Raw genomic sequence first — 23498 nt, forward strand, 5'->3', positions numbered from 1 at the left:
AAGAAAATGCATAAAATGTTCCCAATGTTTTGTTTTTCCCAAATTCAATTACATTTTCATTCATTTCCCTTGCAGTTTAAGAGACAGAGAATTTTCCACAAATCTTGAAATATATGCTAAAATTACAGCACACAGGCCATCAGATGGCATTCAAGACAGCTCCAAAGATAGTGACCTTTCTAATTGATGGGAAACTATCATGATCAGAAAGGTCTGATCAGGGTGGGTAATGGAATCCTACAAAACAGATCTGACTCCTTCATATTTTCACCCCAGATCTAAGAAGGTGAAGGAGCATTGACACACAATGCCACTTAAGTCCCAAGGATGGGCTTTCAGAGAAAAAAAATAAAAAAAAGAGCCTGATCTCTGGGGCTGCTTGAAGTTCAACAGATATAGAAATAAAGAGAAAATTGAGAAAAAACAGCAAGAAGAGAGTATACAGTACAAACACCACAGTGACAGCGTTATTCATTATGAATCAGACCATACTTCAGGACGTCTAGTTTCTTTTTCATCTGCCATGGTTTGTTTCGTAATGTGGCAATTAGTTTCTTTTTCTCTTCTACCTCTTCCTTCAGCTTGGCCAATTCCTCCTCCGTAATTGGCTCCTCTTCAGAGTCGGAGTCAGAGCTTCAAACAAAAGTGGAGGGATAAATACAGTAAGTTTAAAAACGTGAGGGTAATAGAAGGTTTCACTGAAGCAGATGTTCGGTGCTAACTCCTTAACTTGATCCTCTAGGTCTGTGTCTTGCAGCTGTAACTCTGAACTTGAATTTCTGTAACCCTGACCTGAAATGAAGTATTTGGAGCTTGAAGTACTGAAACTGAGCTGGACTATGACAGAGACAGAGATGTAGGACCTGATCCAAAGTCCATTGAAGTGGTGGGAATTTTTCCATTGACTTCAATGGGCTGTGGATCAGGCCTTTAGAGAGCAAGAGATCTGCTCCTCAAGGGTAATCCAATCTGTTAGATCAAGGGTTTCCTTACATGAACCTAACTCGGAACATTGTATAGGTTCTTTTTAGAAGAGTGTTTAAACCGATGGGAGGGAGGTGTTTTTTCAAACCGCAGTTTTTGAGAGAGCCATTCCCCACCTGTGAAGGCTCATCTCTGTTGGCTAGTTTGGATTAGGAAGAGTCATACCCTCACTCTCTCTTCCCCGACACCTGAACAGGGCTAATCATAATCTGATCTTTAAATTGTAATAATGACCATCATCCATCTTCTTATTAATACAGAAAGGCAGAGCCTATGGCTTTTTAAATTATGCATGTTTTATACAGAGAGAGGCTAAAACCAGAATCTTGGATCTGAACCACTTTAAATTTGTGGGGAGGGAGTGCTGTGTTCTAATCTCTGAATTTCAGCCCCACCCTACAGCTTTGGTTGCAAAGGAACTTATTTTCTGGGTCCAATTTATATGTGGCCGAAATCTTGTGACACCATCAGTTCACATAAGAGTATGGAAATTTTGCATGAGAAATTGATTTTGCAAATTTACATATCTCAGAACTCTCACAAGATCAGCTAATTTCACGTGACTTCTGCTATTTAGGGGCAAAATGTCATGAAATTTTAGCACTGTCAAACCCCTAACCTGGCTCTGAATCAAACTTAAATTTAAACCCTAGCCAAATCCAATGAAAATACAAACATCCTTGCAATTATCTCCAATTATATATAAATCCAGATACACTACCACAGTAAAGCTAAGCCGATACCATGCTGTTAGTGGGTAACTCAGAATGTTCTGGATATGGGACTATGTTGAGTAATATTCCCTCCACTACCTGAGTGGATAACATGGCTAAAGATAGTTGTGACAGATATGGCAATTTCATGAAGTATCATTGAAAGACCTTTTGGTATTAAGCTTATGTATTATTATAGGCCAGGATTGTATGTATCTTTTCTATGGGGGAGATATGACAAATATTGTACCCCATCTTTGGGGTCCATTGTTTTAACTGCATAGTTGATAGTATGATTATGCTCCACTCCATGAGGAAGGGCTACCACAAATCCACCAGGAACAAAAAACATTGGGTGGTGATTAAGGCAAATCAGCCAGGTTGTAACTCCCCCTGCAGGGAGATACCACCTCCTGGGATGGCTTGCATATACTAGTTCAAACTAGATTCTCCAGAGACCAACAGGCAAAGAATGGACTTTTGGATAAATAGCCTGAGCTTAAACACACTCTTTCTGATCCAACGGACAGAACCTTCTATCCAAGGATGGCCCCAATCCTTCTAGAAGAGTTGGAAGGGGTGCCTCCTATCAGAGTTCTTGTTGGAGTGTGTGGGGGGGTGATCTCTGGGGGTAAGCTATTGGCACGTGTAATTTTTTTAATTGTTTTTAATATTTTTTCTCTGTAATGTTTTCACCTTAAGAGTAAATATGTGTGCTTATAAAAACTTGTATATTAACATATAACTGCAGGCAGTTACAAGTGCCCAGAGCCTTTGAAGAGAAAGTAAAGTGCAGGTGCTGGCCTGTTTAGGCAGTCTGGCTTGCTGTGGATATCACAGTGAAGGCAGGAAACTGTGCAGCCTGGAAAAACCCTGGTCAAGAGGGGGAGAGAGACATTGGTCTCTGCCCCATAGAGGTGACTGCTGAGGAGCTGGGGGCCTAGAGTGGTGCCCCTGAAGGATCATAAGAGGGAAATACAGGTGCAATTGCCCTGAACTGTGACAATAACTACCTACTGCTCTCCCAGATATGACTACAAACAGATAACCATCAGTATGACAGAAACCATTTTTTGCAGCAGTGGCATGGGGAAAAATGCTTAAAAATCATTGAACTCAATTCAAATCAGGCTGAAGATGGCAACTAAAGGAATTTACAAAGAAATTATCCAGTGGATTTAGCTCTTTTTCCTGTTCTGAATGTTCTGTGAATGGACTGACGCCTTTAGGAAATTGTTTGTTATTTGAATTAGTTTTAGGAATGGTTTGTTCATGCTAAGTTTAGCCTATGGACTGTTTGCAAATTGCTAGCTGCCATTACATCTTTGAATGCTTGATATGCATGATCTGATATTTGAGCTGTGTGATTAAGTCACGTAATGTGGTTTCTGTTCCCTGACTGGATAACCAAGGATTTATAAACTTCTTCGAATTCCTTTCAAAAAAAATTCCATTTGTTAATGCAATGAATTGTGTGAATAACCAGACCTCAGTTATTGACCTAAAATGTTCCTTCTATTAATACTTGCACCAAAACATTTCCCAGCGTGAATGATCATTAAAAGCTAATAAAAAGTTACACCAGCACAGTCAAAGTGAAATTCTTTTTAGAAAACATCAAAACAGATATTTTTTTCACTCTTCACCAAGCTCTAGCTTTGGTAACAAATGCTATGTGAGAAGGATATAAAAACAGCATTTGAGATGACTGTATGAGACACATTAGACTGAGTCAGAAAAAAAGAAAAATAGGATCCTACAATTACCAAATTCTCAGTTACTAAAGAATCAAATCTTACGTACTAAAGAGAGCTGAACGTTAAAGAACTTGAACTCATCATCCATAAAATTTCAGCAAGAATGTATCATAAAAAAATCCCACTGCTGAAAACAAACCTCTACAGAAAGAAAGAGCCTTGCTGAAAGCCAATCAGATATATTTATTATCTGGTGTTGAGATGAGCACTATAGAAAGACCTAGGCCAATGTACTGAAAATCAAAAGTCAGATGTCTCATGGATATTATTGTGAGGCCCTTGAATCCTAATGCAAGGGAGTACTCTTTTAAAAACAAAAATCAGAAGGACTGACAGGGAATTGAATATTATACTATTTATGATAAAGGGGTTAAATCCTTTGCCCCGTTCCAGCCAAGGCAGCACAAAGCAGCCAGAAACCTTTCTGACCAAGGCAGCTGAGGAGGGTTCCCTTTGACACAGGGGAATCTCTGTGTTTGTTGTAGCTAGTTCTGAGAGGAATGTGTGGGGGAGTATGAAAAATAAATTGTGATACTGTGGAGCCAGTAAGGAAAGGATGCTGTACAAAATGAACGAGACACTGCAAACAAGGCAGAATAAAATATATATTAGAGCTTTTATTTGTCTCACTGCTCCTTATATGATGTAATGTCAGACCTAGTGCTGGTAAAATATTTTTTTTTCTTCAAAAGCAAAAATTTATTTTTTAAACAAAATTCAAAATAACGCCAACCAAATTTTTTCATCTCTTCTATTTAGAATGTTTTCATCAACAAAATCAAAAATTTTATTGAAATCAAACTTTTGTGAAACAGTTTGATTTCAATTAAATTGCATTTAAAAAATAATAATTTGGGTAAAAAATTCTGACAGTTTTCCTTTAGCTCAAGTGTAAGGTCTCTGCTGTTGGAACCAAGAGATCTGAATTCTATCTTTATTTACAACCAGTTTAAATGCTGCTTATGTGAAATCAGTGGGACTACTCATATTCAGTATAGGAGTATCACAATCTGGCCCTATAATAATGAACAAGCTCAGATGAAAGGCTTTCAGAGCTTTCAAAAAGACCTTGACAAGGTCCTTCACAGGAGGCTGCTGAGGAATCTAAGTAATCTTGAGGTGAGAGGTAGAGTTCTCTCATGGACAGAATATGGACAGGAAAAACAAATAATTGCACAACATGGCAAAAAGTTAGCAGTGAATGCTCCAAGGTTCCTCATTATGCTTTTCTTTTCCTTGTTTATTTTTTCATCTTATTTTCTTTTAGCATGCTTATCTGTTCTGCCTGAAAAGCCAGAAGCAGTGCATCACTTTTAAATCAGTAGGTCAGTGGTCCCCAAACTTTTTTGGTCAAACACACACCTTACCTGGTCTGCGCCCCCTCCAGGAGCCACAGTCTGGAACCAAGGCCAGGAGCAGGGCTGCAGCTGCGGCTGCGGCAAGGAGCAGAGCCATGGCCAGGAGCAGGGCCAGGAGCTGGTGGCTGAAGCCGGGGCCAGAGCTGCGACCAGGGGCAGGGCTGAAGCAGAGCTGGGCTGGGGGCAGAGCAGGATTGGGTGCCGTTCCCTCCCCTCCCACCATGGGAGCTGGCCCAGGTCCCACCATGCCTCCCCCCAAGATGTTCCTCTGCTTGCCCCTGGGGGGGGCACGCCCCACAGTTTGGGGACCACTGCCATAGATAGCTTTTGTTGTGATGAATCCACATGGACATACTAAAGAGCTCATACTTTCCACCCTCTCCTCCTCCCCCAAGGTTTGCAAATGCTCTATCTGAATTAAATCAGCCAAACTGATCATCAGCACATCATTCTTTGTTCATACGTTATTTGTACTCGTCTATCAAAATAAATACCCTTTAAACACCCTTTGTTGTTGTTGTAAAGGAATTGTCGGAACAATATGCGATTTAAAAAACTTTCTTCAACTCATTTCAACTTTCTTACAATTACTTTTTTAAAATCTTTAAGATGCCATTTTGTGACATACCTCATAAGCTTCTGCTATCAGAAGCGACAGTCCCTCTACTCTTGGTGTCCCAGAGCTCATACCTTATTTACAATAGCTTGTTGGAAAAGTGATCTTGTTAGTTGTCCCACTTACTGTCTAAGGAGACAATGTTCTTGATGTCCTTCCAGGAATAGATAACTATCTTTAGTTATTCCTCAAATGTTATCCTTGCTATCCCCATGAGCAATGTCCTAGCCTGTATAATGTTTCTAATTAATTAGCCTAAATGAATATATCCTCCTCTACTGAAATTTATCATCCAGTCCAAAAAGTTCTGTTTTCATTCAATTTTACATTTTTCTGTGGGTCTTTTTTTTACTACATAACTATTTAATGTTCACAACAGAAGACAAGAACAACAATAAGTGAAAGAATATCAATTGGCACAGTCAAGAATACGATTTTAGTAAAATATACTTGAGTGCAGGAAACCACATAAAGGAAGGATAATGCTATAATGGATTTCATAGTGAAGAGCTGGAACAAAGACAAATTCTAGGAATGCTAAAAGGTGGGGGAAATGGAGTAGAATTGTATTGAAATGTGTTTGGGAAGAAATTAATATGAGAGTCAGGACAACACGTCTCACATTATGGGTTCCTTTCCTTTGATGATTCCTGCTGTGTTCTTCTGAGGTGTCTCTGGGGGCACCGACACCCATAGTGAATGTAAAAATGAGGGAAGTGGAATATCTCTCCCAGCTATGTAAATGTATCTATCTCCATCTGCTTCATGATGCACTCTTCCCAGCAGGTGGTTCCTTTCAAAGCACAAAGCATGAGGTGGTGGAAAGAGAAGGTGGAAGAATGAGAGCATCAAGGCTGCTAGCAGAACAACACAAAGGTTGGAATTTTCGGAAGGCCTCAGCACCCACAGTGGGTGCTCAATTTTCAAAAGACTTCAGATTCCATTTAGGCACCTAAATAAGTAGACAGGTTTGCAAAATATCTCAGCATATCTGGCATGGGCTCTTGGAAATCTGGCCATAAGTGTCACAATGGGAGCTGTGGGAACTGAGCTCTTTTGAAAATCTGGCCTCAGTTGTGGGTCCTGAGTCCCTGAAACTCTGGCTTTGATCTTTTCTGAAAAACTAGCTCTTATAGCTAAGGGAGTTGTGCTGGCTGTGGGTACTTCCTAACTATAGCCATAAGTTCAGATAGGTTTCAGATTACATAAACAATTACCTTGAGGAACCTTTCTTCTTTTTATCCTTTTTCTTGTTGTCCTTCTCCTTTTTCCCTTTCTCGTCAGGTTTTTTTTCCTGTTTGGTCTCATTTTTGCCTCTTCCTTTTCTGCCCCCTTTATTGTCTTCTTCTCCATCCTCATTGGGCTCCTGCTGTTTGGATATCTGATTTTCCCTGTTCTTCTTGTTTTTGCAGGATTCCCCATCAGAATCACTGTCCTCATTCCCAGCCTGTTTCCTCTGTGCTCTTCTGTTTCTCTGTCTGTGTTGCCCAGCTGTCCTTGTCTCCTCTTCCTCCTCCGAATCCTTTCTGGCTTTCCCTCTGGCATTTCCTCTTCTGGTTTTGGCAGTTACTTTCTTCTCTTTTTCAGATTCTTCTTCATCTTCACAATCATGATGGGGGATGGTGGGGGGACACGCAAAAACAAAAAGTTAATATTATGTATCAACACCAACAATTCTCTCTCTCGCACACACATGTACAGAATTTATGTTATCAATATGATATACTATAGCTGCACATGACATAACAAAATGATAAACAGTTTAGAAACCTGACCTATGATGAAACTTTAAAAAAACTGGGCATATTTAGTCTTAAGAAAACTATGGGGGGGGGGTGGATGTGATGGGGTGTATGAACCTACACTGGTGAAGTAAGGATTAAGGAGTAGCTCTGGGCCCATAAAGCCCTGCCCAGCTGCCCCTGCTGGGCATGCTCACAGCAAGGGCTAAGCTCAGAAGGGAACAGTTTAGTTCAGTCTGGGTGGACAGTTGCAGGCTCCTGCCAAGAAGCCACTGAGGCCCTAGGTGGCCAGGCCCAGTCCTCAATGTCAAGCCACCACAGACCTATCAATTGCGGAGATTGGCAACAACAAGTCATAGCTGAGAGAAGAAGACCCTTCGGAGCATGGACAGCGAGAGCTTCAGAAGGGACCCCCAGGCAACCAGTGACACCAATAGAGGAACAGAAGCTAGGGTAGGAAGTGGCCCAGGGAGAAGATATAGGGGCCCCTGCCCCTTAGGTCACACATTTTTTAATTACTGCTTCACTGGACCCTGGGTTGGAACCCGGTGGAGCAGGGAGGTCCCAGGTTTCCCTGACTCCAGCCATTGACTCTCGCCACTGGGTGATGTGGCCATTGTCTCTCACTGCAGGGCAAAGTGGCCACTGACTCTCACTTTGTGAGACTTATCCCAGAGTACTACCAGCAGACGACGCTGCTGGGAGCAGACGTGAACCCCCTGTTCCCCAGCACAGGATCTGATAAATCTTCAGATATGTTAAGGGTTGTTATAAAGGGGACATTGATCAATTTTCTCCATGTCCACTGAAGAAGTAATCTGCTTAATCTGCAACAAGGAAGATTTAAGTTAGATATTAGGAAAAACTTTCTAACTATAAGGATAGTTAAGCTATGACAGTGATTCCGAAATTTCCCTGGAAGGCTATTCCAGAATAGTCTTCCAGGGAAATTTTGGAATCACTGTTATTGAGATTTTTAAGAACAGGTTAGATAAACACTTGTCAAGGAAGTCCTAGGTATACTTGGTCCTGCCTTGGTGCCAGGGGTGGACTGGATAACCTCTCAAAGTCCTTCCAGCCCTACATTTCTATGATTCTATCATTAGAGCTCATAACACTCCTATACCCCTGACAGATTAAGATACCAATTTCATTATATTATCACCCTAGCTGATAGACTTCCCTGCTGCCTTCCAACCACTGGAGTTATTTTCCAAAGATATTAGTTTAAACATGAAATTCAGAGTGCACTACAGTCAAAACATGATTACAGTAATTCATGAACTATGGGATCAGGATGTCTCAAAAGAATAGTAATAAGCTATAGAGCTCTTCGCTTCAGATGACTAGTTTAAATCCAGCCCTAGTCTCTTCACTAAAAACAGTCATTTTGTTAAGTGGAGACCTGCCGAACAGGAACTGGATTAAGCCTCCACATTTCATGTCATGCACTGCAACAAGAAACTGTCTGAATGGAGAATTGAAATTGTCCATCACTGATTACCTATTTTGCTGTCATCATCTTCGCTCTCAGCTGCACTGCCTTCTTCATTGTCAACTTCAATGCCCACTATGAAAGAAAATCATATTGTGCTGCACATTGAAAGATGAATAGTCATTAAAGACATTTTTAAAAAATATGCTTTGAAATGACTTGAATGTGTCATATTTGGGCTCTTAGTTACAAAAACCCAACATACTGGAACACTGAAGTTTTAGAATATATATTTTTGTGAGTACAACGAGGGAAGTATGAACAACACAGTGGCATGTGACACCCCTTGTCCCCCTTTCTTCAGCCAGAGCACTGGAGCTGTGAATGGTGGTAATAAAAAGTGAGATTTACTTTTTCAAATAGGAAGAAGTTGGAGGATGTGAGAGGTAGAAGTCTCATGGAGAGATGAGGTAACTAGCAGCTAATTAGCAGAAAGACAATGAAAAAACTGCTGCCTCACCAGGCAATTCTCAAACTTTCTTTTAAAATGTGCAAGATTAGCAGTGACTAGTGCTCTGGAATCTTCTAAGATCACCTGCAAGCTTTAACAAAGAGCCATTTCCTGGTAAAACTGAGTGAAGGGGGAATGAGATTTAGGAGTAGCAGCACAGCTGATGGGTAGAGATTCCAGAAGAGGGGAGAGGAGTTTCTCTTGAAGCTTCAGATTTAGAATTCAAAACTCTAAGCAAAGTGGCAAGAAATGATTTTGTTCTTTCTTGGACAGGGATTTGCCCTACCTCATAGCCCCCAAGAGACAAGATAGGGAGTGGAGACTTCAGGGAGAGGACCCATATACTAGCCACCTTCCACTCCCAGGACAACAATACTTAAGTTAGAGTGGGGTCCCTGGTCCTAAGTGGAGGGACATGGCTGCGGTGTTACTGTCTGAGGGAGTCCAGTAATGCAGTGATGGAGGAAGCTGATGGTTGGCTTAATGAGAGAAGGGCACTTATGGACACTGGTTGTAATGAATAGAGGAGGTTGGTTGAGTTGCTCTCTTTATTGATATGTGGTTGGAGGGTGTGGATCTATGGTTCTGCAAACGTTATCAAGCCTGTTACCTAAATGTTTATGGAACTGGGTTTATTATTCCTGGAGAGATCTAGAACACACAAACCTGCCTTCATTTTATGGGAGTTGAAATTCCAGTCAAATATTCACACCGCTCTAATAGTGATTACTAATGAGTAGAGCGGGAGATATCCTGTACCTGCTAGCCACAAGTAACCAGGAGTATATCTCAAATAATCTCCCTGGGGCACTTTGAACCAGTGGTGGTGATGGTAGGGAACCCTATGTATTTAATTCCAAAAAAGTTCAACTGTAGAAAAGAGCTATTTGGTGACCTGGTGTCAACCTGGTGTTGATCAACTGGTGTGGAGACCAGTGATGTTCCCTCAGAAAGATTTCTACTGTTGTCTGAGGAGAAGGTTGCAGCCGGCTCCCTGAAAAGTTCTCTGAGCCTGGAGGTCCAGAAGCATGAGGGAGAGGGCTTGAGGTATGCCAATGGAATGTATAAGTTGATATGTAGTGGGAAAGAATTAAGGAGGAAATTAAGAAATATTGTCCATTAATATAACTATGCAGCTGTTATTCCATTACTTTTTACCATATATTTTCAGACATGTGCTACCTAACTTTCTCCCTGTAGTGTCAGGACAGTAAGCCTATAGTAAGTTGTACAGCTCAAATTTTCTAAAATAACCTTTCAGTCAACAGGAAACTAAAATTATCATTATTATTCACTTCCTTGTGTGCCTTTTCACTTTTCCTCACTATTGTAGTGGCTCCCCTCTGCCGCAGTTTCTGTCATGGACTCATATTAAGCAGCTTGTGACCTCTTAAACGATGATGTAGAAGTTAATTTATCCAGTGAAAACTGTAACCAAACAATCAGGCATTGCTGCTTAGCTTTGCCGAGATAGGAGATTATAAATCAAAAAATGGTAAAATATGTAAAGCTGTAAACAAGAAACAACAAAGAGTCTTGTTTCTGTCTGTGAATTAACATGGAAAGGATTATTATCCAGTATTTGACAGACACATTAAAACAGGGACATATGCACAAAATTTAAATTCCCTCCATAAAGCATCTCTTTGTAATAGTATTTTCTGTTATTTGAACAACATTTGCATAATAATTTTTAAGGCTATGCAAAAATGTAATCATGCAATATCATCAGTGGGATGTAAAAATAAGTGCTCTTTTGTTCGGCCTGGACATATGCCTACTGTTGCTGGCAGTAACTGGATCTACATTTGACAAAGATCATTACATTGCTATTGAGAGCTTGCAATGACGAAGACAGACATCTCTAAAAAGATAGGTTGCATGCAACAGAAGCTCATGGTCTTTTATTTGCAACTAATTCCTTTGCTGAGCTCCTCCAGCCAAAGAGAAATTCCCAAGGAAGCATTATAATGATACAGGATTGGCCTTACTTCAGATTTTGATGAGTGCAGACAATAAGCAAACAGCTGGGGGGTTAGAATATATTCTGAATCATTCGCTGGAGTTAAAAGTATATCATGCAGAAATTAACATTATATGTGGAACAAATAAAAACAATGCCTATGCAGCGTAGCAACTTAAATGCAATAGAAAGTAATTGATTAAATTTAATTAAATATAGTGGCATAAGATAATAAATGTGCTAAACTGAATCCAGCATATCGGACAAGATAATATGTTGCACCAAATAATAGGATCACTCATCATCCTGACTAATAAATAATAGAAAGTCAACATGTTTACATGCTTGATTATCTATGTGACCAGCAGTAGAAGTGCTAAATAGCAGAGATTTTAAACAACAAACAAAGAAAAAAACAGGGCCAAATAGAAGTGGATATTACTGTGAAAAGGATGTGACAAAAAGCATTGTATTAGCCTGAAGTGCAAAGAGAGGATTAGAGGGGATCACGCAACTGCAAGAGTAGTGAGTTCATAGTGCAGACCTTGCACAATCTTGGTTTTTTTGCAAAAGCTGACAATTTACAGCATTAGATTGAAAGGTAGTTCCTGCCTCCATGACCTCATTCTTCTGCAAAAATAGACCATGCAAAAACCTCCTAAATCCATTTGTCCTAAAGAGACCCTCTAAAAAAAACAAATTTACTGTGCAACAGAAACCATTGTGGCAACATTTAAGTGACAAATTATTACAGGTTCCTTTTATATCTGCTGGAATTACACATTATTGTGCTTCATTCCACAAACACTCTGGCCTTCTCTGCAGTAGATAAGAACTTAAGAATGGCCACATTGAGTCAGACCAATGGTCCATCGAACCCAGTATCCTGTCCTCTGACAGTGACCAGTGCCTGATGCTTCTGAGGGAATGAACAGAACAGGGCAATTATTGAATGATCCATCCCTAGTCATCCAGTCCCAGGTTCTGGAACTCAGAGGATTAGGGACACCCGGAGCATGGGGTTGCGTCCCTGACCATCTGCCCTCCACAACATCCCCTGGCAACGAGTTCCATAGGTGTACTTGGACTTTCAGAAAGCCTTTGACAAGGTCCCTCACCAAAGGCTCGTAAGCAAAATAAGTAGTCTTGGGATAAGAGAGAAGAATTTCCACATAGTGAAACATTCTGGGAGTTAAAGGATATCAGAGTTGTTTGTTAATACCCCAGAATTCCCAGATGCAGTCAGTATCAGCATCAACATGAGCACCAACATAGACCCGACTATGAGCAGACCCCACTGGAGCAGAAGTGACAGTTCTTAACACAGCTTCCACTGATTAGTTGCATTGCTGCTGAAGATTGGAAAGTGTTACAGGCAGAATTCAGGAACAGATAAGAGCTCCTGAGTTTTCAGTTAATGGTCACAGTGCTCATAACTCCCCTTAGCCAAACGTCCCAGGATCAGCTGTAGAATAATCTACTGGTGCGCAGGCAGGCACTGAAGACGAACCTTGCCTTCTTGCAGTCCATGAATGTTTCCTGAGTGGAGCACCATTCTGGATGAGACCTGTATTTTATGTTGGGATGATAGCTGGATGGGGTGATGGTGAGTGTCAATAAATTTCCAAATGAAGATGGATGCCTATTACTAGCTCTTTGAAGAAACATCTCAGTACTACATTGATGGTATTGGTATTGTTAGTTCCGGGATTCTTCTTCCCTCAAGCACAAACAAATAAAAAAGGCAATAAGGCACAATGACATCAAATAGAACACACAGTGTGTCTATTATTATTAATTATAATTATTATAGTAGCACCTAGGGGCCTCAGACAGGCTAGGTACCCATTGTCTCAGGCACTGTATATACATAGAGGAAGTGACAGTATCTGTCCCAAAAAGCTTACAGTCTGAAGACAGTTAATTATGTCAGTGTCCTCTCATCTTGTGATAGTTCATCTTCATTTCAGTCATCCTCCTCTGTCAGCTGTCCCTTGGACTCCAGGACACTCCGCTCCTGATTCTTGGCAATTTTCATCAGCCTCACCTTCACCCCCCGCAAGCACCAACAATCTGGAATGATTGCCTGGATGGAGACAAGCACTGCATAGAAGGGCCCAAGATGGAGGTGCCAGTGACTCAAGCAGCCCTGACAATGCTCTTTTATGATATTGATCCCACAGCCTCTTGATGTTGTCCCAGCACTGGTTAGCACTACACCCAATTCACCAAACTTTGTGACACCTTGCTGGAGACCGGCCGCTTGTGGACAATGTTGATGAGCTCCGCCTGGAACACCTCATCATTCCATATCCCAAGCAGGGCTCTCATATTGGTCTCAGGCCAGTTTTCAGCTCTATCAGAAGTTTTCCCAGAGCAAGCATGTTAGGAAGCAAAAACAAGACTCTCACAGAAATAGATGCTAGAAACAGCAAAAAACCCCCTCATCCCCAGCTTTCCATCCAGCTGATATAACTGATGCTTGCAAAATGCTTGGGCAGCAGTTGTATGTGTGTTGTTTCCAGCTTAAGCCATTTTACTGCAATGCCTTTACACCATGTAAATGAGACCTAAACTGCTCTGCTTGATGTATGTGCAGCTGATGAAACCTGTTAAGACTTGTTTTGGGAAACCATTTTTTTAACTAAACTGTTTTTTACAGAAATGTTACACAGAAAGTAACAAACGTGCTCAAGTATAAACAAGACAGGAATAAGCAGCAAGGAAAATGAACTTCACATGGATAAAAACCCTGGTCCGTGCAAATATCACTAGTAATTTGAAAAAAGGTGGGGCAGGGCAATACAGAATATATTGCTTCAAAAGTTCTAGAGTGGTCTGGACATGTTAAATTTCTTATCTTTATTTCTTACCTACAGAGCTCACAGTGTGGTCTGGTACAAAGCGTTATTTATTAGGGTGGTGCTATTGGATTGTAACTCGTTATTGTATGTTGCTGAGCAGAGAGTATCAACAGCTACAGTTCAATGATAATTGAAAGTATCAGGAGAGGAGCTGCAGCCAAAGAGCACCAGACTTTGGGACATGTGCCTTTCATGGTAATCAGTGTCAGCAACATTGCTACCGGTGCCAATTTTTAAAATACTTATGAGACTTCTGACCTGACATGGTGGACAATGCATATTAAGCAAAGCAGAAAAAAATGGGTGTGCTGTATGAGTAATATGAGGTCTAGGGTGTAGGCCTGGCAAGTGGCACTTACTAGGTGAGTACCAAAACTTTCTCTGCTCCAGGAGAGCATGCACACATTACAGGATCTGTTCAGGTTCACTTGAAAGGCCAGTGAGATTTTTGACACACCTGACTTAAGTTTGGACTTTATAAAAAAAGCCAGAAACCTAAAGTGTTTCTAGTGGCTTCCTCGCAAACGTTTCACGTAGCTCTGTACTTTATTGACATTAGAAAAGCTGTGTCATGAAACTGATCATGAAACTAGCAAATATTATACATATGAAAGAAACAGATCCCTTCTCAGCTGCTGGAATGACAAAGACCACATGCGTAGAAATACAAATAATTTTAAGATCTTTACTGTATTAATAATTGACTTTTTGTTTTGTTTGTTTGTTTTGTCACATATCTAAAAGACCAACATTATTGGTAGTTTGGACATTTGGCAGATAGGAGCAATAGAAATGTACTTAGCCTTATTACTAGAAAGCTACTTCAGATCATTAACTCGGTAATAGTTTTCTAAGAGGAAAAGAAGGGGCTAAGCAGCCCACAATTCAATGCTACCATTATTCATGGCAAGCCCTGTCTTACTGAATTATTAGGGGAGCATTTCATCCATATACAAATTACATTTCATGGTGACACTAAATCTAAATGCTGTTTAGCACTAAACTTCAATGCACTTCTATATGACACAGCCTACAGAAATAGCAGAGAAGTATTCCTCAGACGCTTTACTATTACCCTGCATCAAAACTGAAGGCTTCATGATACGCTGGTTTGCTGAAGTCGTTATTTATAATCTTTGGTGCAAGACCATAAACATCAGTATGTGGGATGCTTTTAGCTGTATAACTGTCACTTGTTTCCAGCTTTTTCAAATTGGCCTACACGTGATCAGACTTGTGAACAGCTCCAAGAAGCAGGGCAGAGCTATGCAGCAACATCTAGAATGACTCAGTGTTAATGAGAAGGTTTGAAGAGGGTCTCAAATATCTTGGGGTATGTGTTCACTGCACAGTTATCTTGGGTGACCAGCACCAGGATCTGAGCATCCAGGTTAGCCTAGCCTAGTGTGCGCAGCCACACTGCAAAACTCTGCCTGAGTTACTGGTGCTGCACCTGGATGTGTCACTAAGACTTCAGGATATGCCGCCAGTGGTTCTTTGTGCGGTGGTAAGCTGAGTCACTCTGATTCGTTCCCAGTGAATTGTGGGAGAACTTCTCTGTCCTTCTGAGTTCATGGAGGGAGTCATGGGAGGGCACTAAAGGACTTTCTCCACTCAAGTGTTTTAGCCTTCATCCTCAATGCAAAATGGTCAGGTTACCAACCAAAGACTCAGTCAAGTTTTAGCCTATAGCCCCAGTCAGGCGAGCTAGCTTGGGCTGAAAGCTCCGCCAAACTCGAGTGAGAGGGATTTGTGTGTAGATGGGATGCAGGGTTGGGGAAACACCCAAGTAAGAGGCTGAGTTAATGCTGCAGTGAAGCCTGGCTCATAGATGCCAAAAGACTGCTCAGAAGAAAAGCTGGACACTTCTCACTTTGATGGCCACAAGTGGAGCACTCCATGAGATAGAGACAGATTGTGTGTGGGGTGGCCATTCAGTGGCCTTGTTCACCCTAGTCACTCTGCCCTCATAAACCTGAGATTTCGAACTGTAGGTACTGATAAATTCCTACCTCATCCATCCTGCCATTGACTTTTGCACTTGATGATATGTTGTGCAGCTGAAATGGGAGGAATAGAGGGAAGCATTCATATTTAATTTTTATTTTCTAGCTCATTCTATTTTTTCTCACTGACAAACTTTCCCCGTGGTCTTGTTCTGATAGCACGATGCAGCATGCAAATGTTCCTCAGAACTAACCCATAAAATATGGTCCAGTTGTGTAACACTGTTGGCTGGCAACTGTTCAACAGTTGCCTGCATTCACCCTGGAGGAGGCTGCATTTCAGTAATAGGCAAAAAAATGTTTTGTATGTAGTTTGGAAAATACTGTAAGATTCTTCAGGATAAAGGGTGACATAAAAAATGAATACTGTGACTTTATTATTTAATCATTAAGACAATATACTGGAGCACAGACAGACTTGCAAGCAATTACCTGGAGTCAAATGCCCAGCCTACCTGTGACAGACTCCGCTGAAGGGAATGAGCCAACCCTGCTCCACCTGGGTGTAGTTAATTGCCTATGTAGCTGGAAGGCAGTTAATTAAGTAAGGAGCCAAATAAAATGCTTGGGAGATCTCAGCTGATAAAAGCTTCTGAGGCGAAAGGAAGCTCCAAAGGAGGGGAACACTTATGGACCTTGAACTAAGCAACAGCTATCCAGACAGGGAAAACCTGAGAGAGACCTTGAACAAGCTGGGGAATCCTGATGCCTTACAACACAAGAAGCTGCTTCTGGAACTTAGAGAATTTTGCTTTAGGACTTAAGTTTTATCTGGGCTCTGAGGTAAGAACCCTGGTGTAAGTGTTCCTTTCAGAAATTCCCTTCACATTCTTCTCTGACCCTTGAATAATAGACTAATGTCCAAAATAAGTAGTCCCAGAGATCCTAAGTACCTCACCACACCTCCATCCACTCACAAGCCTCTCTGCAACCCAACCCTGGGGAAACCACTAGACCTTGAAGATGACCTGAAGGGGCCAAGTTATGCTCAGCTCAATTATCCTTCCCCTAGGATGTTCTGCTAGCATCCCTATCTCATTTAACCAGGGAACTGTCGGTGGCAGCATCCCATCTGCTATAGTGTAGCACATGGGGAGAGACGAAGTCCTTCAAGTAGCCAAGATCCAATCTACAAAAATCAAGAGATTTCTTGCTGTTTTAAGCAAACATCTCACCTCTACTTAATTATAGATCTATACTGCAAATTTAATGCACATTGAGACGTTCCAGTTTTCTTTACCATTTTAGTATATTGTCAGATTTTGCTTGTCAGCTGTTTGATGTGACCTTATATGTGAAGCTGGTCAGATTACTGCAAAACTCTAGAAGGCTGATACAGGAACTCTGCAACCTCCACTTGCCTTCACTGTCCTTCTTTTCTTTTTCCAGGCTACATTTCAAATGTGCTAAGGGGAGCTGGTTAAATAGACTGTTTATACATGTCCAAAATGTCATCACTACATAAATTTAATGAGGTTCAGTTTTTAATGACCAGGCTCAGATAACTAAAGGAAGATTTTCTTTCTTCCCTCTCCCAATAACTACTTTCCCAACTGCCTAGTTGTCAGTCATGTGCCTTATTATTATCCATTCCCTACATCAGGCTTTCACTGAAGAGGACTTTTTTGCCTGACAACATGCAACCTCTTCAACATCTGAAAGTTATAAACAGGGACATGTAGGAAGTAAATGAGGGAGGGACACATTCTTTCAACTCTGTTCAGCTCTGCAGGGTGGCAACTGGTTTCTGTTGGTAGAATGAAGAAGTGGTAAATGTTTTGCCAAAACAATAGGAACTGTTCTGGCTAAATTGGGAGGGTTGGCATCTTGTCATGCACTTGTATGGTATCCTACAATCTGGTTGGCTGCTTCCAGTTTCCTACTACTCTGTACTTGTACATCACAGGTTTCATTTGTTGCCCTTTTAAGTTTAGGGCAAGACTTAAAACTCCTATTTCAGGCAAAGCTCCCTTTCAGCTCAAGGGTTGATAAGCCTATTACAGGGCTGCAGAATCAAGCCCTTATTATTCTCCCTTGCCATTAAAACCCACAGAAGCAGGCTGAGGAGGGGAGGAAACTTCAGTAAAAAATCCTTCAGAGTTCCTCCCTCCCCCATCTTGTTCCATCATGGGAAGCACAGGGTTTGTCCTTCCCCAAGCCCTGTGGACCCATCAGAATCCTCAGGGCTCCTGGGCCTGCTTTACAATGAAACGTTCTGCACAGCATCACCAATATCAAGGTTGTGCTCAGCCCTATCATTAGACAGGCCATATTGACTTTGTTATGCATGCAGGGGGGCTAGGAGATTAAAACCTGTTTATATATGTGAAGTATAAGTCAGTGCCCTGCCAACAAGGGTTTCTGTTCAGAGCACTCCTGCTGAATCTGGGACAAGTTCAGATCCGCATGCGAGTTTTGCCTGTCCAGCCCATGTCTCCTGAGCAGATGGGTAGGCAGAAGGATGGTGTGACAGCCTTGCTTGCATCATGCTCATAAATACCCAGAACAGAAAACCACTCATTGCTTAGAGGTTTTTTTTTTAATTAGGCCCCTACCTGAGAATCTAGGGTTTTGCTGCAAAACACCTGGTGCCATGTGGAGAGCAGGGTGCAAGCTTATACATTTTTTTCTAGATCAGGTCAGGAAGAAAGAGTTTAAAAAAATAAAAAAGAGGAACCAGCCAATGTTGTTCAGAATAGCTCCATTGAAGCCCTTGACTTCAGTGGAGCTATGCTGACTTATACCAGCAGAGGAGCTGACCTATAGTGCTTTACAATAGGTAGAATTTGGGGTCTGTGAAGCCTGCAGAACCCCTTAAACTACGCACGTAAGACCAGAACTAGAACAGGTTACATCTGTATTCCTTCCTATTTCTGTTAACACTTTGTCAATTGAGCAGATTGATGTAGGGCCATTTCCCATTCTCATTACAATCTTTGTCCTAAGACTGTAGGATCAAAATATTAATGCCCAGTACTGTCTATGAAAACTGGGAATGTAGTAAATTGTATGTCTCTGACCTTTACAGTTTCCAAAGTGTGACTTGCTCCTCTTATTCCCATTCTCCGATTTACAGCATTGGTAATGAGAAGAACAGGTGGTACTGCTAGCTACTGAAAAGAAAGATTCTGTACAAGTTCCAAGTCTAGGGTACATAAAACAGACCTGGTCCCAATCCTACCTATCAGGGTCATCTCCATCCACTTCCAGGCCCTGAAGAGAGAATTCTGGATCATTTAGATGAATGGGCTGGCCAGGACTGAGGGGAGGGGCTGCATTGATCCTCTAGAGATCAGGAAAGATAGGTTGTGTGACCCTGGGTTGCATTACCTTTCTTCTGGGGCTCCTCCATTACGGAGATACACTCATGTTGAGTATTACCTAAAGTAATCCCACTGGGTGACACTTCCCAGGTGTACCCAGGGCTGTGAGGCAACCCAGTACCACCTGCCCTTAGTGTGAGAGCCTTCACCCTGCCTGTCATGAGTCAGCCTGCCTCACTCCCATGGGCCATGGCCAACACAAAGTCTAGGTCTACACAAGCCGTGCTCTCTCTCTACAGGTTACTGATAGGCACACTCCAACTCTGAGCCGTCCGAGCATCTCCCTGAAGCATCCAGCTCCTGCTCCACTGGAGGCCTGCAGTATTCACTGTTGCTGTCCTGCCAAAGAAGCAGTACACGCCGGCTTACCAGTTATACCTCACATCACTGCTCTGCTTGGCATACAGCACTTAGAGATGTTTATAGTGAAAACAAAGAAAAGCTTAAGAAAAGTGTAGGAATTCAAGTGATAGCAAATAGAAGTAATGGAAACAAATGGTTACATATAAGATCATAACATGCATTCTAGAACTTAGACTTACTTAATTAGATCCTTTCATATCTTATAGAGCAATGCTCACCCAAGTTCTGCCAGTGTTTTACAGTCAGGCTTTGCTGTGACCTCCATTGATAAGATACATGCTACTGTTAACTTGGCTCCTCAGTGAAGGATCCAGGGTGTACCTCCGCAACTTATACCCCCAACAACCCGTTGTCTATATTCATAACCAGGATCCCCTTCTGTTTATTTCTTCCTTTAAACTTCCTCTCTTGGGGGGAAAAAAAAATTTCAATCTCTTGATTAACATTTGGCTCAGTATGCACAGATGACCAGACAGAGAGAGAAGCATCTGTTACCTCCTGGTTGAAAGGAACTTGGCTGAGACATGTCTCCTCCTGGTGACATGCCTGAACTTAAGAATACAATTTCCAGTATTGATACATAATCATACATCGCTGCAAAATGTATGGATGGATGATGACAACAGATTACTGGCTCTCAGCAGCATCCTCACATGCCCCCCTCGAGTGAATTATTAAGCATGTATCTGACCCAGGGAATCCCTGTTAAACTCTGTGCACCCTCCTTTCTCCTCTGCCAGTTAGCACTAAGATGTTCCTGGGCCACAACTAGTAAGCGTGGCAGAATTGAGCCCTGTGTGGCTTGGTGAGGGCCATACACCAAATCACTCACAAAGCTGGGAATAGAAGATGTGAGTCCTGACTCCCATGCCCCTGCTTGGTCCACCAGACAATGTTCAGGAGTCCACCTATTTCCGCACCTCTTATTGATATTTTACTGATCACTTCACATCATGCAACATGACAGTAAATGATGTGTTGCACCATCCTGAACATGCCCCAGAAACAATGCATCTGCCAAACATTTGAGAAAATGCTACACTTTTCTAAATTGTATGGATGTGATATCACTCATTACAGACATGTCTGAAGCATTGCTGCTCATGGAAAGAGGTGGGTCAGGTGTCTTATACCTAGCTTTGAAAGGGTTAGATTTTTATCAGTAGGGTGCTGGTAAATTTTCTATTTCACCATACACATACAAACCAATGAAAAAATACTTCTGTCGACGATGATAGAAATTTACAGATAGGCAAAATAAGAAAAACACTGCTTGGGAACTTCTTAGAGTCGAAATCCAGTGATCTAGACTAGTGAATTAGGCTTATGGGCTAGGGAATGAATAGTTAAAAACAGGCATGATTTGTTGAGTTAAGGATATTTACTTTTCATATTTAGACTTGTGATGTTGACAATTTGTGGTTTAAAGCTTTAACTTCTTGAATCTCAACATCTGCTGTCACTAAATATTTGTCTGACACCCTGCCATAATTTCCTGCAACTGTGAACATTTAAATAGATAAAAATTTTAAAAACTTTAAAATAATGAACGTATCCATCAACATTATAAAAATAATATGAATTTTGCTAAACCTACTTATACCAAATTGTTTCTGACAGAAATTCATTCAGAATGATAAAGTACCATGACTGATATTATGAAACAGATTGTTACCAAAATCATTTGGTCCAGCAATAATATAATACAATTTACCTTTATAGCAACAAAATTAGAGATGAGCCTGAACCCAAACACCAGAATCAAACATCCTGAGCCCTTGAGAGAGTATAAAATCCAACCATGGAGCATTTTTCAGAGGCTTCCTATATATTTATAATAAGCTGAACTGAAGCTCCGGAACTAAACACAACCTAACTTTGGGTATTTGAAATCCAGATCCAGACCTAAATTTAGCAGCATGAGCCCATCCCTAAATAGAATCAAGATAATTTCGCTATGCCAAATGGATTTTCATATAAATTGTGAAGTGAACATTATATGTTACTAATAAAATCTGATGTAAAATCTACCTAAAGTTTAATTATGATCCTATTATCCAGTGCAGAAAAGATATAACACCATTCTTGTTCATCTCAGAAATACTAATTCTGGTAAGAATCACTTTTTTTGACAGATGCTAACATAACTGAATTATTAGTCCGATATCTAGACCCAAAGGGCAAATGCTGGCAGCTGACTAGCTAGCTGGATTAAAATTTAGCACAGTACCCATTTCCTACAAATATGGGTGAATGCTGTAGTCCACTTTTGTCCAAGTAAGACATTATTAAAGATGAACAAATACCCACAGAAGTCACTAAGAATTCTAGCTAAGTAAAGCCTGAGTGAGGACATCAGAATTTGTCCCATACTAAAACTAGATTCCACTGATACATAACAATTTAGAGTCCCCACAAGCACTCTGAAAATTATATAAATCAATAAAAGAGAAAAAAAGACTGAAAAAATGTATGTGAAGGTATCTGGAGAGGAGGAGAGAGTATTTCAGAATATAACTCCAAATTACTTCTTTTAGAGCCCTATCCTGCAAAGTGCTGAGCAGTTCTTGGAGCTGCTGGTTATAAAAGTAGAATTTACTGCATTATTTCTGAACAACATGAGTTTGCTAAAAATTTGCTTTGTGGTATCAGCCATGATCCTTAATGAGACTTGATGAATTCCTGTTAAAAGCAATTTGATATAAGACCCCTGACACACCTCCTTCCAGGAGAAAAATCAGATATTTCATGCCCACTACATTTAGAAAACTGCAGCATTGCCCACGAGAGAAAAGTATATGTCACACCTTCAGAAGCTGCTCAATACTTTGCAGGATCTAGTCCTTAGATAATTACAGTCCTAGAAAAAACATTTCTAATATTCAACACATAATGATGCAGCAACAACATGGAAATACTACTAAAGGCTTTCATGATTAATAATGTGTACTACATTTCATATTAAATACTGAAACAACTGGGATTTTTGCCTGAGTATGAACTGCAAGAGGCACCGAAAATTCTTTGTTTTCTTCAGCTGTCCCATCTGTTGATAGAATTGTGGGTCAAGAAATGGCGGTTGTTGCATTGTTTTGATTTATGAGCTAGTGGAAAAACTAGTTGACTTCTTATAAGAAGCAAACTAAAAGCAAAGGTGCTTTCAAGTAAAATACATTGCTAAACAGATAGTGAATTACACCTTGAAGGTAAAGTTCTACCAGGAAGAATACGGGGGAAATAGTTTCAAGCAATCTTGCAGAATGTTGAGCTGCATACAGTAAGTGAATACATGTATAAGACGTATAATTATATTTGTAATTACCAGCACTCTCAATGATGGTTGGCTTTTCGTGTCTAGGCATCGTGACTGTATTTCACAGGGCTGCTCTGGCTGTTGCCTGTACAGGAGATTGCTTGAAGGATAAGTCGTTCAAGATAAAGTGTCTAGCATATCAACCGAGTTTTGCCTGTCAGTGAAAAGGAGGCGCTTTCATGGGCTGAAACATAAGAAGGTACTAATTTCCCAAGTGATTAACTTTTCATGAATGTTTAGTTTACCATTTAGGGTTGGAGTACCGGGGTCAAAAGGAAGGGAGAGCTTGTTTACAGGGTGTTTTTGTTTGTTTTTTAAATTTGAAAAGGAACGGCAATTCTTTTGGAATATACACTCCTACAGAAGCTAGCACAGTTGTTTAAATGATTAAGCACTTTGCTAAATCAGGACCTCATGCTTTGTCTAAACAGGAAAGTTTTGCCAATATAGTTACAACCCACCCCCCACGGATGTTCTTATTCTGGTATAGAGTTGATTTTTTTGGTCCATGTTAAACCTCTTCCTAAGCAACACAACCAAAACCAAAGCC

The 23498-nt window shown here is 40.9% G+C and overlaps 1 protein-coding gene across 1 annotated transcript in view; it reads right to left on the minus strand.

The window, feature by feature from the left end:
• Nucleotides 1-23020, minus strand: part of TMC1 (transmembrane channel like 1) — a 77994-nt gene extending 54974 nt beyond the window's left edge. The window contains exons 1-4 of the mRNA XM_043546244.1: nucleotides 22958-23020; nucleotides 8675-8740; nucleotides 6646-7027; nucleotides 493-633 (exon numbers count right to left, since the gene is read on the minus strand). Coding sequence (XP_043402179.1) covers nucleotides 493-633; nucleotides 6646-7027; nucleotides 8675-8740; nucleotides 22958-22997 — 629 coding nt within the window. The 5' untranslated portion in view covers nucleotides 22998-23020. The remainder of the gene's footprint in view (nucleotides 1-492; nucleotides 634-6645; nucleotides 7028-8674; nucleotides 8741-22957) is intronic.
• Nucleotides 23021-23498: the final 478 nt, after the last annotated feature.

The sequence above is a fragment of the Chelonia mydas genome, chromosome 5 (genome assembly GCF_015237465.2).
Source record: "Chelonia mydas isolate rCheMyd1 chromosome 5, rCheMyd1.pri.v2, whole genome shotgun sequence".
NCBI classification, from domain to species: Eukaryota; Metazoa; Chordata; order Testudines; family Cheloniidae; genus Chelonia; species Chelonia mydas.